The sequence below is a fragment of the Amphiprion ocellaris genome, chromosome 23 (assembly GCF_022539595.1).
Source record: "Amphiprion ocellaris isolate individual 3 ecotype Okinawa chromosome 23, ASM2253959v1, whole genome shotgun sequence".
Classification (NCBI taxonomy): domain Eukaryota; kingdom Metazoa; phylum Chordata; class Actinopteri; family Pomacentridae; genus Amphiprion; species Amphiprion ocellaris.
The window spans coordinates 3,728,851-3,740,517 of NC_072788.1; the positions used below are offsets into that span (position 1 = coordinate 3,728,851).

The window sequence follows — 11,667 nt, forward strand, 5'->3', positions numbered from 1 at the left end:
TTTAAATGGTACATTATAGAAGGGCTTCAAGACTAAAAAAGTAAATGTGAGCACCTGACATGTTTAGGACTTTAATTTATGTGCATCATATCTAAAACCAACATACAGTATCACCCACTGCACTGAAGTGGTGAGCTGTATAAACAGAGGTGTAAGTTTGCAAGAACATACAGCCCTTACGAAAGTGTGAGAAAATGACAGTCAAGTGCATAGTGGTTAACACCATTTGCAGGTCATGCTGTCGAGTATACAGCTGGTATAGAGGTAAAAGTTGGTGCATTGAAAGGTTTTCCTGTCCCCACGATTGAGGGAGTGTCTCTCTGTAGCCTTTCACATTCTTTATCAGCTACAAACTGGATGACTCATTGGGTCAAGCTTCTCCCTGTTTAGAAACTACTACTGCAATTAATGGACGCCTATCAGTCTGGCACTCCTGCTATGAAATTGTACTCTAAGTAAATCATCATGCTGAAGAAATGTGGACGTAAAAGTCATCTTTGTTGAGTAGGTTTTATTACCATATGTTGTTAATGCTCATTATTTAAAATAAAAGAGGTTAAATAATAGATATTTATTGGGGGTCAGTAGTTTTGCAGTCTTTGAGCAGAGCTGGTGTGCTCAGGCTGCAGCAAATGATGAAAAAATGCCAATTTGGGAGTGGTGTGGAGTTGCATCTAAGTCATTTTAAAACATAAAGTACAGAAAAATAAACTTCAGACTAGCCTATGTAACTCTGATTAACACGGGGAGCAATTAGCGACCCATAAACTCTTAAAGGTTATTTTTATATCTATTTTCTGGTAGCAACATTTTTGTTCAGATATAAATTTGTCCACACTTTATGTATAGACCTATAATTATATGTATATTCTGTCCAGGTTAATGTTTAAATCCAATATTTACACTGTGACTGTAGTTACTATACCAGCCAGCATAACAGAAAAGAAGTTATTTAAAATTAGGTGTCACAGTTTTTTGAAATGGTGTATTAGCTAACATAGTATCGACTCAGACGGACATTTTGATCATTCTGGTCTGAAAATAAACATCCACTGGTGTCAGAAAAGTATTTTTCCTATATATAGTTACTGTATTCAACAATGTGATAGTTGCTAACAGAATAGCTTAGAGCAGCTACAGCTTCACTTTTAGGTTTTAGGGATGCTAGCGGCGTAAAAGTTTTTAGTCTACAGTAAGCTAGCATGTTAGCAAACTAACAACACAAGTGTGTAATGAAGACATTTAACACACACTATACTCTTATTTTTAGAGAAATAAGAACCATTACTGCAATTAGCTGTCCTGAAGTGTGTGAACAACTGCATATGTGCACTTTTTAAACTTCCCCATTCATTTTGTTTGTTGAATGATGTAGGATCTAGATTTATGAAAAGATTACTCCTATTTTTGGACTACATTAACATTTGCCTGCCTCAAAATTAATAAAAATATCTTAACTGTGATGTCAAAAGGGAGCTCAGCCAAGCTAGGTCCAGTTGAACACCATGAAAAGTTAATTCTGACAGTAGTTTAGTCTCTGAGGATGTGAAAAATGTAGGTTCAACCACATGTGATGGATCACAGCTTTATAACTTTACACCTGCTAGGTGTTAGCCAGAAACAACTGCTAGTGTAAGTGTGACTGTTTGCACCACAAGAACCAAACCTGCTATTAGTCTCACAAGTCCTGGTTTGAATAACTCAACATCACCTCACCAATGAACACAGTTTTTTGTTGCAAATGCAGCACTAAAACTAGACCAGGACCAAAATCTAGGTGTGTTGTGAGGAAAAATGTGGACTGGAGTTTGTGTAACCTGGACCACGTTAATTCCTTGTGATAAATGATTAATTTTTCTGCATCACAGCCACTCAGACTCACCATCATCTACTATTGCACAATGCACTGGGCCTCTGTGTGATGTAAAATGACATGATGATCATTTACAAGAAATTTTATGTGAAATATCAGCTTGCAAGTTGCTCCTTAACAGGACATTACTAGACAGTATAAAGGATCTCTGGAAAGTCCAGAGGCAATACGCTGTACCCCCACGCTGATGGTAACAATGCAACAAGAGGAAGTGATGCATCACTGATGATTTTCCATCCTTTCCTCACCACTTGTCACTCTCAAAGCTGTGTCTGACTATTAATATGCCTGCTCAAAGTATTAACATTGTATTTAGTTGTTTTCATGAACCAGATGGTGAAAAAATAGCAGAAAGTTGGAATAATCTCCATTGACAATAACAAAGAGCCAGTGTATCCTGACGGACCCGTGTATTTAAAATGTGTTAGTAGCTTGTTGATGTGTCTTCCTGCATAGCTTTATTGCTATTTAACTTTTATTAAAAACAGGTAGCAAATTAATCCATACACCTACAATACTCAAATCAAATCAACAACCTCTCATCAACACATTTAGCAGTGAAAATTTGAGGTGGGTGAAGATAATGATCGTCTCAGCAAAATGTATTTACAGTAAAAGTCTCAGCAAAAATCATCTCATCAAACGTCTACCTTGTGCAAGACTTCGACCGTCACAGGCGCTCTTTTCACTTCCTGTCATTGACCTATTGCCGCGACCCAGCATCACCACACTTTCCACGTGATGTCCTTTTTATTGCGATGTGCTGTCATTGTGAAACCTACACGTTTCCTGCAGAATCAATACCACTCACTAGCGTGGACCACTGACTATCTGATGGAGTCACAGCACTTTAGCCCGATACAAGAAGTGCAAACTGATGGATATGATTTAGTTTATTGAAGAATATAAAATATTTACAATCATATAAAAACATCTACATAAGTCAGTGATGAATGTACATTATATACATGATGAAAGCATGATGAAGGCAGATCCTCATTCATCTCCTTTGGTCTCTGCACGCTGAAAGTATTCCACAGATTCGTAAACAAGTACCTGACACTGAAAGAAACAAAGAAAAAATGTATTAGAGTATCACAGTTTATATTGTCTAATGTGCACAACAGAAAACACAGTAGGTGTGAGAAATATGTACTTATTTTGCAGTTATTTAGAAACAGGATGTCAGCTGTATTTTTATAGTCACAAACCTACTAACCCTGTAAAACCCACTGTTACAAAAATACATCAGTTTTATACTTTGAAATTATTTTCTGTTACTTATATATAAAAATTTTATTTATATATATATATATATATATATATATATATATATATGAACTCTAATATAGAAAAAACATAGCAAAAAAATTTCATAAAACAAAATATATATTATTTTAATATATTGTTAGATATATATTTCTAATACATTTTTTTATTTATATATATATGTGTAAATTTATTTTTGAGTTTTTTAATGTATTTTTTGCAGATTTTCTATATAATATATACAACATTTTATTTATTTTAGATATATTTTACTAAAAAATAAATTTCATATATATATATTGTTTGCTTTGTTTTATTTTCCTTTATTTTTTGTTGTAAATTTTTTAAAATTATTTTTATTTTATTTTTAATTTTTTGCCCATTTTTTTCTGTATTCGGGTCTTGCAGGGATAAAAGTACAACAAGACTATGTAGAAATGCTCTTTGCTCTTTAGGATTGTGCAGTAGTGTAGGTGTTCTCTCCACTAAACAGTAGCAGCATCACATCAAAAGGTATTTTATTTTATTCCCATCTGATCCCTCCTCGCCAGTCTGAACCCTGGCTGCTACTCCCACTCACCCACTGAGAGGAGCCTCTGGAAGAACTGGTGCTGTGTTTGTCCATCTCTGCCTCCTCAGAGTCGATGTGGGGAACCTCGTAGATCACCCTGGCTGCTTGGGCTGAACACAAACAGACACATTCACATTCATAGCAAGACTGTTGTATAAAATGATCATCCAGTCTCATGTCAGTCTCTACTACTGCTTACCTCTATCACCAGCTCTACTCCTACTACTGCTACTGCAAAGATATTACTAATACTCCATTCTACGTTCTGTATTCTCCTTTCAAGGTCACCAGTTGCTAACAGACATGGACAAAGAGTTGCGCCAGGGTCTGACTGAGGCGATTATTGCTTTGTTTCCACTGAAGCTCTAATCTCACCACACGTTCTTGGCTTGTAACACAAACATCCTGTTTACATAACTCCATTACTCGTCATTCTCATCTTGTCTGTGGTGTGCCACAGACAAGAAATACCAGGACATTGGTGATTGCTATTTTTTGCAACCAATAATATGTTTTGCTACTAATTTAGACTCTTTTGCTTGATGAATTGAAGCTCACAACCTTCCAATAATATAAATTCAGGGTGGATCTAAGATATTCTTCTAAGATTCTACATCTTGGCTGCAGTTTCCCATAAGGTTCAATACTTGGTCCCATACATTTTTCACTACAATGCAACCCTGTGATATCCTTTGATTGAATTCATGACCCCACTGCATTTATCAGTTCTCTACAGATAGATAATATAAACAGTTTTTTCTGCTTGTCACGTCAAACATAGTATCTAGGGCCTGGTTGCTTGTTTTATAGAAAAATGCAGTAGGTTTGTGGTGTTGTATTGCTGATTCTTTTTGAAATGCCAGGACATTGGTGATTGCCATTTTTTGCAACCTATAATATGTTCTGCTACTAATTTAGACTCTTTTGTTTGATGAATTGAAGCTCATAACCTTACAGAAAAGTAAATTCAGGGTAGATCTACGATTCTACATCTTGTCTGCGGAGTGCCACAAGGTTCAACACTTGGTCCCATAGATTTTTTGCTAAAATGCAACCCTGTAATTTCCCGTGATTAAATTAGTGACCCTCCGGAATGGTTTTTGCAGATATGAAGCAGGCTGACATGCGGTAAATTAAACCAACCAGGAGTATTCAGATAGAAACTGAGACATAGTAGCATGTAAACGCTTTCTGTGGGTTTCTTGTAACTGTCTGCCACATGTACAGGTAACTAAGATTTAAGTAGCAGCTGTCCAGGTAGGTAGCGACCAAACTCTTCTGTGAAAAGACAATGAGAATTCAGTACACATAGGGTCAATAAAGCCCAAGCTTCTTTATGCTGAAAGTTCTATATTACAAAAACCACAATAAGACTATAAACTAGAAGATTAATATTCAGGTTCATTCATTTTGATCTGCAAACCATGAAATCTGCCTGATTTTCATCTAGCCTGGAATTCATTCAAAGACTGTTTCTACCCAAGTTTAACTCAACCAGTTTAAAACTACTCTCATAAATACTTTATTTTACAATGAAGGTGAATTCATGTCTTCCACGTCCTTGTGTCCGCAAGAGTCCACATGGCGTTCAAACAAATCTGTTATGAGGAGAGATTGTTTGAGGAGATTCTCCGACATCTACGTCTTTATAATTCGTCATTAACCCTTTGATGCACAACATGGGTCAAAAGTGACCCAAATCCAATGTAAAATGGGTATTTCCTGACCCACACTGCACATCAAAGGGTTAGAAGAGTTGCAATGGAAATAGTCAGTGCGGGACTTCAGAGGTGCTTCGATTTGTAAATGCTTCCCATCAACAGCTAGACTTGCTATTCAAGTTACTATTCAAGTTCTAACATGACTGTTCACCCAGTGTGGTCAACTATAGCCCAGTCTATAACTAGCTGCTATGTCATGTAAAAAGTCACAGCTCTATTTCCAGAAATGTGTGGTTTTTTGTGCTTTATATGAAGGGAAATGTGGTCATCATATATGGTTCTGTTCATACTAAAATGCCTCCAGTGGGTGCAATGAAACCCACACTGAATTAATGTCTTTTTTTTCTTTTCTTTTTTTCCATAGTTCATTGTTGAGATTTTGTGACTTAATAGTTCACTATAATTGCCCTTATCGGTGTTGCTTCCAGCAGCAAAAAAGCGGAAAAACCTGCAAATGCAATCCTGTTTACCTCCATGTTAACCATATTAATGATATCTGTTAACATGTCAGTGCATTTAATGCTTGTTTGTGACCAAAGACATTAATAATGTAGATGTAAGACATGACTTTTGGATCATATTGGCTGCCTTTAACCTTCATGTCGTCCTGCAGGTCAAAATTAACCCGATTTAAAGTTTGAAAATGTGGAGAAAAAAATAATAAAATTCACACTGAAACTTCTGATGTCCACATTTTCAACATTTTCGGGACATCTTTGAACATTTTTTTGGTGGAAAAAGGAAATGTTAAAAATGTTTCTTAAGAACAGTCACAAAAAAATCTACCAAAATCCAGCGAAATTCGCTGGATTTTGGTAGATTTTTATGTGAATGTTCTTAAAGAAAATATTAGAAGTTTTACGGTAATGTAATCACTTTAGATATTTTTAGGATTTTTTGGAAGATTTTTACTCATTTTTTGAAAATATTTACAAGAATTGTCTTATATGGAAAATAACAAAAAAAATTTAAGGGAAACTTTCAAGGAATTTTTGGAATTTTCTTCCTGAAGGTTTTGCAAATTCTCAGAGATTTGGGGGATTTTTTTGCTGAATTTTTGTATTTTTTTCAGACAAGGAAAGAATATTTTTTGGTGCCCGTAAATGAAGACAACAGGAGGGTTAAAGCATAGTAAAGTTTAGCTTTTATCAGTTCACTGTGGGTCGGAACTGATTTTGTGTGTGTGTCCGTTTAAATTTAATACCTTGCTCTGTTTATAGAAAGATTCTGAAATGCAAAGACACTGGTAATTGCTAATTTTTTTTGTTTTTCTAAAGATTAATAGTGTCAAACAGTGTCAGTAGATTAATAATGTCAAAATGTTCTCTTCTTTGCTCCTTTGTGGCTATTTTGTTTTCTGCAACCAATAAGAGTTTTTGCTCTTAATTTAAACTCTTTCACTTGATGAATTGAAACTCACAACTTTACAATGATATAAATTCACAGCCTAAAACTCCTTGTTCCTCAGTTTTCAAAATCGCCATGCTTGTATTCTGTCGAAATCATTACTAGCTATTTTTGCTTTCCAGTGCATTTCACAATATTGACTGAACAGATGAAACTGTAGCAGAATTTCTGAGAAACTAAAGTTTCAGTGGTGAGATAAACAGCATTTGTTTCTGCCTGGTATCTTAGAATGGCTCCATTTACCCAAATAACAAATGCATACAATACTGCTCAATTGTAATTATTAGGTGAATTAAATTGTGTTTGTGGTATTCAGAGCATTGAAAAATACATTTGACTAATTTTAATGATTACATTTTTAAGAATTAACCCCGTAAACCTGCGGTGAACGTGTTTTTAGACTTTTTTCAACTAAAGAAATAGAACCATGTGAACGATACCATGGCTTTTCACTTTTTCCTGGTCGGTAACTACAGAAATAACATTTACAAAGAACTTCATTTAGCTTTTATTGGTCATTATATTTATTATTTTAAACAATATGACTATTAAAAATATGAAAACAGATGAAAAAACAATATTTTGTCTTCTTTTTATTGTCTTTGAGTTGAAGGGAGTGAAGTTCATGATAATACCCCGCCATGCTTCAATGGTGAAGTAAATTAGTGGTTAATTGTCCTGATCATATATGAATAATTGGTCCAAAAATCACAGCTCTTTCTTAAATTTGCAAGATTAAAATCAAATGATAAATGGTTTGGAAGCTTTTATTGTAATTTTCCCCATTATTTAACAAAGGTTTGATGGTTTAAATTTGAATTGTTTGGGTTGTTGCTTCCGAATTTTTGTGCAAATTCACAAGTCACCACAACCTCGAGTGCAAAAGACAGAAAATATAAATTAAAATAATGAATAATTTTTTTACATTCTTGTTTAAAAATCTAAGTCTGAAGCAACAACTCCAACAGTTAAAATTTTACTGAGACGTAAACATCCATTTGGGAAATTATCAAAAAATTATTAATTAAGGCATTGAAACACATTTTTCATGTAATTTTGAAGGAATTGTTGGATGCTGCAAGGACTTATAATAGTCTAAATTTACGTATGATCCATGATGTTGAAGATGTGGATCAGTACAAACTCAAAAATTTGGCAAATTATGTTTTCAGGGTTAAAGAGGAGTCAAGTCGTCTGTTTCTTCTGTGGTTCACACCTTCACTGGAAAAAAATTCCCTCTCAAAACAAGAAAAAAAAACTTGTTTCAAGGAACTTTTACCTTGAAATAAGTGAAAAAATCTGCCAATAGAACAAGTGGAAAATGGCTTGATAGGATTTTTTGAAATAAGATATGATATTTAGAATATTGAGATCTTAAAATTAGCTGGAAAAACTTATTTTAAGCTCTATTTTACCAGGATTGTCAAGCTTGGGTGTCTTAAAATAAGTCAGATATGCTTTAACAAAAAAAAAAAAAAAAAAAAAAGATGCAGTTTTTGACTCAAAAATAGATTTTTGCTTTCATGTAACCTCCTAATTTGAGATGTATTAAACTTATTTTGAGTTTTCTTGTAAAATTCAACTCAAAACAAGATAATTTCAAGATTGTTTGACTTAAGATATTTAAGATGCGTTGTCTTAAAACAAGTCCCTCCATCTGCTGAAATGTCTTTTGTTAAGGGAATTTATCCTAAATCAAGTGGGGTGAGACATTTTGACTAAAAATAAGACAAATACACTTGGTAAGATTTTAAGTTTTTGTGTGGAATTATAATAATGTTATTGTTGTACCTCGTTTCCTTCGCAGGCTGCAGAAACAGGCGACGGCGATGAGAAACAATGGAACCACGACAGCAGCAGCAACTATCACAGGGGTTTCTAGCTTTCCGGCAGCACCTGAATCTCCATCTAGGTGTCGTGAGAAAGAAACAAACCCAAATATTTCAATGGCAATTCAAGTTGTTGTTGTATTTTCTGTCTTTATAAAATGTGATTTGTGGTTGAATTAGAAGGGATACCCAGGTGTTTGGGTTCCGCTCAGACCGGATCACATTCTGAATACACTTTATTGTAAGTCCCATCCACTGGTAAACTAGACGTTAGTCAAGCCATTAATGCAACTGTGTTAAAGAACTTGTATTTTGTCTCCTACCTCCATTGTCTTCATAATCTGTGCTCTTTAAGTCAGTAACTGTGACCAATGTACCAGTTCCATTTCGGTCCACTTGAATTGGTATGTCCACAAACACTCTGCAGATGTATCTCCCTGAATCATTTCTTGTGATATTTGGAAAAATCAGACGTAAACAGTCATTTGCGTCCTTTTTCAGAGATCCTTGAGATTTATTCTGCCAAACTTTACTCTGAATTATTGTTCCATTCTTCAGCCAGCGCACCGTCACTCTTTCGATCTTCTCAGTCCAGCAGCAGGTGATGTTTACCGTCTCCCCCTCCATGACGGAAACATCAGGACTCTGGATCACAACAAGTGTGTCCAATGACACGCCTGTTAAATAACAGTGCAACATTTAAATGGTAAGATATCCCAAATCAATTGATGGTTACAAATCAAGATTTCAGAAGCTAAATCAGTCGATAAAAATCTACAAATGCATGTTTTTGACTTGTCAAATGGACATAAATATCCTGTAAAGGTATTATAGTCATTCAGTCTATTACTAGTGTATAAAGTCGCATACATTTGTTAATTTCTGGTTGTCTGTGCAGATTTAGCAGCTCATTAAACTGGAACCAACTGGATTTGAACCATAAAATATTCTACAGGCTGATTTTACTATATCCTTAGAGCACATGTGTAATGGAACTGATCATATCCAAGCATTATAGTATTTACAGAGGAGGCAATAAATGCAGTAATTTCAACAGTGCAACAAAAGTTGAACCATTGTGTTCCTACTTACTCCAAGATGAAAGTGCACAGAGAGAAGCGAGAAGCATGCTGCTCAGTAGAAACTTCATCTTTCCAAACTGTTTCAACACTGAACTCAACTCGTGTCTTACAGCATCTCAAAGTCCCACCCACCGCACACTCACGCTGGGCATCATTGTTTTTTCAGAGTTCCTCTATGTTTTCTGCAGAGAAGTGTGAAAAACCACAGCATGTTTCTTCCTCCTTCACGTACCAGGCAGCTATAGATCTGCAACAGAAACTGTAGCTGAGATTCACGTTTCTCACGATAGAGTAGGAAGACCAAAATCCCGTTTGTTTTACCCGAACGTAGAAATACTGAAAAAAGGAAACCAATCAAATAGATGTTGGGTGGTGCAAGAATGAAGACGTTACCTTCGTCTTTGTATAGTCTTGTGTTTTAGCTGTTAGGAGATATTTTGTGCCCAAGTGCCCCAAGTGTATCTATATTTTAGTTTCTGTGTTTGCAGAAAATTGTTGGAAAATTTGTATTTTTTCTCCATTCATCTGTGTTCAAGGTTCAGATCCAAACAATAGCAGCTGGAACATATTTTTTAGTACCACCACCAGGGGTCCCCAAAGTATAAACTTCAATTTCTCCACTGAGGGGCTGTCACAGACCCTTTAATCAAACTTCAAGTTGTACACCCAAGCATTATTTAAAGCAGTGGTTCAACTATGGAGACCCTATATGTTTCTTTAGCATGCATTTCTTGACATTTTGCCAGACTGGCGCCATGAAAGTAACTGTAGCTTCAGCAACTTCCCTTCTGGGATCAAAAAAGTATGACTGGTTTTGATTCTGATTCTGAAAACCTTTACCAAACGAGCTGTTAGTTGTGGTAAAATCACTGTTTATTGTTGGAGTAGACAGTATTTTGTGGTATCCTTGAGCATAAATTCCATACTGACCCTTCAGTTTGCTGTAATTCAAGTGGTCTGAGAGGAAACTAGACTTCTGCACATTATCTTAACTCAGATTTTAGGCCTTTAAAGATCTAACTGTTGATTTTGACAGCTTTTTGCCTGTTGAAGCTTTAAGATTTGTGAGTGTCTGCTTATATTTGGACCAATGGACCAATGAATTGTCTTGTGATGGTGTCCAATTGTCATTCAACGCAACCACATGCTGAATGATGCATAACTTAAAGCCTTAATACAATTTGAACTGGTGAGATACATTAAAATCCAAATCAGTTCAAGGGGAAATTAGCTATAGAGACCAAAACTGTTTTTGTACCAGGCTGTAAACATGTTCATTTCTGCTGTAAAGTTTGCCATTTTAACATGAGGCTCTATGATGATTGACTTGCTTTTCCAATCAGCTTCATGTGGTCATTTGGGGAACTGCAGGTTTGGACACTTCATTCCTCATCTCCAGAAGTCACCTCTTTGTGATGCATGGACAGAATGGGACAGAATTCTCACTTATCTAGAGGGTTGGCTTGCATTCATGCTAAAATTTTGGCTTCAGGCAGGAACAACATGTGTTTCTGTACTTTTTTACTTCCTTATCTTGTCTGTGTCTCTCAGATCTAAGTAAGCTTGCTGCTATTAAAGCAGTGTCTCTTTGAGTACATCTCATAAATATGTATTTTTTAAAAGTCTGAGCAATTTCTTTAAACGGGTGGGCACTGTAGTTTTCAACAAATGTTACTGAAACAGGAGATATTTGTGTATTTGTTGGGAACCACTTTCAGCTGCGGATGAATACACATCAGGTGATTTAGAGAGCATTTATGGCAGCAGGACTATGTTTGGAAGACTGTGACAAAATAAACTAATGAATGGAATATCACACAGTGCAATAGTGTGACTTAAGGTAGTGGAGTTTTACAGCAGGCCTTAATAGAAATATAATCCTTGTTAGTAGGCATTCATTGTTAGATCTTTAGCT

General features: G+C 35.4%; 1 protein-coding gene and 1 long non-coding RNA gene across 2 annotated transcripts in view; one reads left to right on the forward strand and one right to left on the reverse strand.

The window, feature by feature from the left end:
• LOC118471727 (uncharacterized) overlaps positions 1–9,211 on the forward strand; it is a 33,575-nt gene extending 24,364 nt beyond the window's left edge. Inside the window, exon 3 of the long non-coding RNA XR_008600521.1 lies at positions 8,649–9,211. This is a non-coding gene — a long non-coding RNA (uncharacterized LOC118471727). The remainder of the gene's footprint in view (positions 1–8,648) is intronic.
• On the reverse strand, positions 2,742–9,845 carry LOC111582704 (uncharacterized). The gene is made up of 5 exons (XM_023291529.3): positions 9,763–9,845; positions 8,994–9,347; positions 8,633–8,749; positions 3,723–3,823; positions 2,742–2,935 (listed from the first exon to the last, which is right to left on the reverse strand). The coding sequence occupies exons 1-5, from the start codon at positions 9,818–9,820 to the stop codon at positions 2,870–2,872; spliced, it is 696 nt and encodes a 231-aa protein (XP_023147297.3). The 5' UTR covers positions 9,821–9,845; the 3' UTR covers positions 2,742–2,869.
• Between the last annotated feature and the right edge of the window lie 1,822 nt (positions 9,846–11,667).

Coding starts and splice junctions, on each gene's coding strand:
- LOC111582704 (XM_023291529.3), bottom strand. CDS start 9,820: ATGAAGTTTCTACTGAGCAGCATGCTTCTCGCTTCTCTCTGTGCACTT. Junction 9,348..9,762: donor CTGTGCACTTTCATCTTGGA/GTAAGTAGGAAC, acceptor GTTATTTAACAG/GCGTGTCATTGGACACACTT. Junction 2,936..3,722: donor CCAGAGGCTCCTCTCAGTGG/GTGAGTGGGAGT, acceptor TGTTTCTTTCAG/TGTCAGGTACTTGTTTACGA.